The sequence below is a fragment of the Pteropus vampyrus genome, unplaced genomic scaffold, assembly GCF_000151845.1.
Source record: "Pteropus vampyrus isolate Shadow unplaced genomic scaffold, Pvam_2.0 Scaffold226, whole genome shotgun sequence".
Taxonomy (NCBI): domain Eukaryota; kingdom Metazoa; phylum Chordata; class Mammalia; order Chiroptera; family Pteropodidae; genus Pteropus; species Pteropus vampyrus.
Genome location: NW_011889007.1, coordinates 1,276,599 through 1,278,615, shown reverse-complemented (window position 1 = coordinate 1,278,615; position 2,017 = coordinate 1,276,599). Strand labels below are relative to the sequence as shown.

Below are 2,017 nucleotides of genomic sequence, written 5' to 3'. Positions count from 1 at the left end.
TCCCCCTGCTAGGCTGGCTGATTTTATTTTCTGATCCTTTAACCTCTGAGTCATACAAGCCCTTATCGTGGGAAAATGGGAAAACCCCAACTTCCAGCCCCAGAGAAAAGGGGACAGGGATGGATTAGGGAAGGTTGGTGCAGAGGCAGGGGTGTCCTCGTGCCCCCTCTCTCCTGGCTGAAATCCAAAGAGCGGGAAGCATGATATTTGTTAAGAGGGTAACTGTAGCCAAGGATCCCTGGTCTCCTTCCAGTTTAAAACTCCACCAAGGAGAACACCAAGAGGCATAGCCCTCTGACAAGCTGGGGACATCCACAGCAAAGGGACAGCGAAGGGGTAGCCAAATCAGAAAACAAGAACGCCGAGTTGGCACCTTTAAGCTGTCCTCACTTCCCAGGGGCATAGATGGTTCCTAGTGCTCCATGGGCAGAGCAAAAGGCAGCCAGAATTAAACCGGTGGACTTGAGGGTCCCCTCAATTCCCTCCCCCACACTGTGCTGGGACTCCCCTGACTTCTCAGAAGTCATGAAGGGACTTAGCCGGCATGGGAGCGGGAAATCCACCATGTTCCCTCCCTGCAGCCTCTCGCGTGAAGATTCAGCCAGCTCTGGTTTCAGAGCCTCCACCCTTGGCGGAACCACACAGTCCAGAGAACAGCCGCTAGAGAGAGCCCCCGGGTGACACCAGCCAAGTGTCACCAAAGCAGTGGGGAAACCTGGGCTGCAGTTCCTGATGCAAATTGTTGAAAAGGTGTTGAAAGGTGACCCCTGCCAGGTTTTTAGCCAGAGGCTAAGCTCTCAATAATAAATGGGTCTTTGGTTTGGTTTGGTTTTGTTCTCTTTGTTACTACAAATCATGCCAAACTGAATGTTCGAGTGTGCGCATTTGCGTTTGTGACATACGCCAGTGCACCTGTAAAATAAACTCCTCGAAGTAAAACTGCTAGGTGGAAGGTGAGGCGTGTGTTGGTATGTTAATTGATTTCTCCAAACCGTCTTCCCAAAGTTTGGCTCTATTTCAAATCCCAGAATCCAATTCTCTTTCCAGTTCTCTGATTATGAATGAGACTATGTTCCAAATGCATTTGTATTGCTTTTTATAATCTGGCTGCTCGTATTTGTTTCATTTTTCTAGAGGGCATTTATCCACTTTTTAATGGCTTAACTTCTAAGTTATTTATATCTTAAGCAAATCAGTCTTGGCTGGCTCTTTTCTTTTTTTAACTTCTTGGCTCGTAGATGCATCTCTTCTACCTCTGCTTCTGATGTCACATGTCCATCTTCCTTCTGTCTCAGTGTGTCCTCATTTCGACCTAATTATACCTGCAAAGACCCTATTGACAAATGAGGTCACACACCAAGGTCTGGATGGACATGACTTTGAGGGGACACTATTCAGCCCATCATAACCATTAAGAACAGGTGGACTCCAAAGGTGCAGGGAAAGAGAGAGCTGAAGGGTGACTAGGGATATTTGAGCAGGCCAAGAAGGGACCAATCATTCTCTTCGTGTTGGGCAGTTGGGTCATGTGACCTCGCTGCATGCCAGAGAGTCTGGGAAGATGGAGAGGAGCACGTGCATACCCCTCCCCAACCCCCACGGTCCCTGACTGCTTGCCGTGCCCCCATGCCCAGTACAGAGTCTGGTCTATAGTGGATGCTCCAGTGAAGGTTTGTTGAAGGGTTGGCGGGATGGATGGGTGGAGGTGGATGATGAATGAGTGAGTACCCAGAAGGTGAACGTGGGGAGGGGAACTGGAAGACGGCCGGACAGGAACCCGTCAGGAGCTACAGGGGATTTCCCTGCCCTAGAAGAACTCAAGTCCCCCACCGCCTTCGCGGGGACATCCCCACAGCGGGGCGGGGCGGAGCGAGTCCTTGGCGAGCTGGGACAGGCCCGGACCCTGAAACTGCGGGAGCTCAAGTTCATTTCCTGGACGAGCCCGGCGCGCCCCAGCGCTGCTCCGCCGGCTCGCAGCTGATGCAGCTCGGGCCGCGGCCCGCGGCGGCGATGGCCA

General features: G+C 51.9%; 1 protein-coding gene across 1 annotated transcript in view; it reads left to right on the top strand.

The window, feature by feature from the left end:
• The first annotated feature begins 200 nt into the window (after positions 1-200).
• Positions 201-2,017, top strand: part of CD70 (CD70 molecule) — a 4,696-nt gene continuing 2,879 nt past the window's right edge. Inside the window, exon 1 of the mRNA XM_011373633.2 lies at positions 201-218. Within this exon, the coding sequence (XP_011371935.1) occupies positions 201-218 (18 nt within the window). The remainder of the gene's footprint in view (positions 219-2,017) is intronic.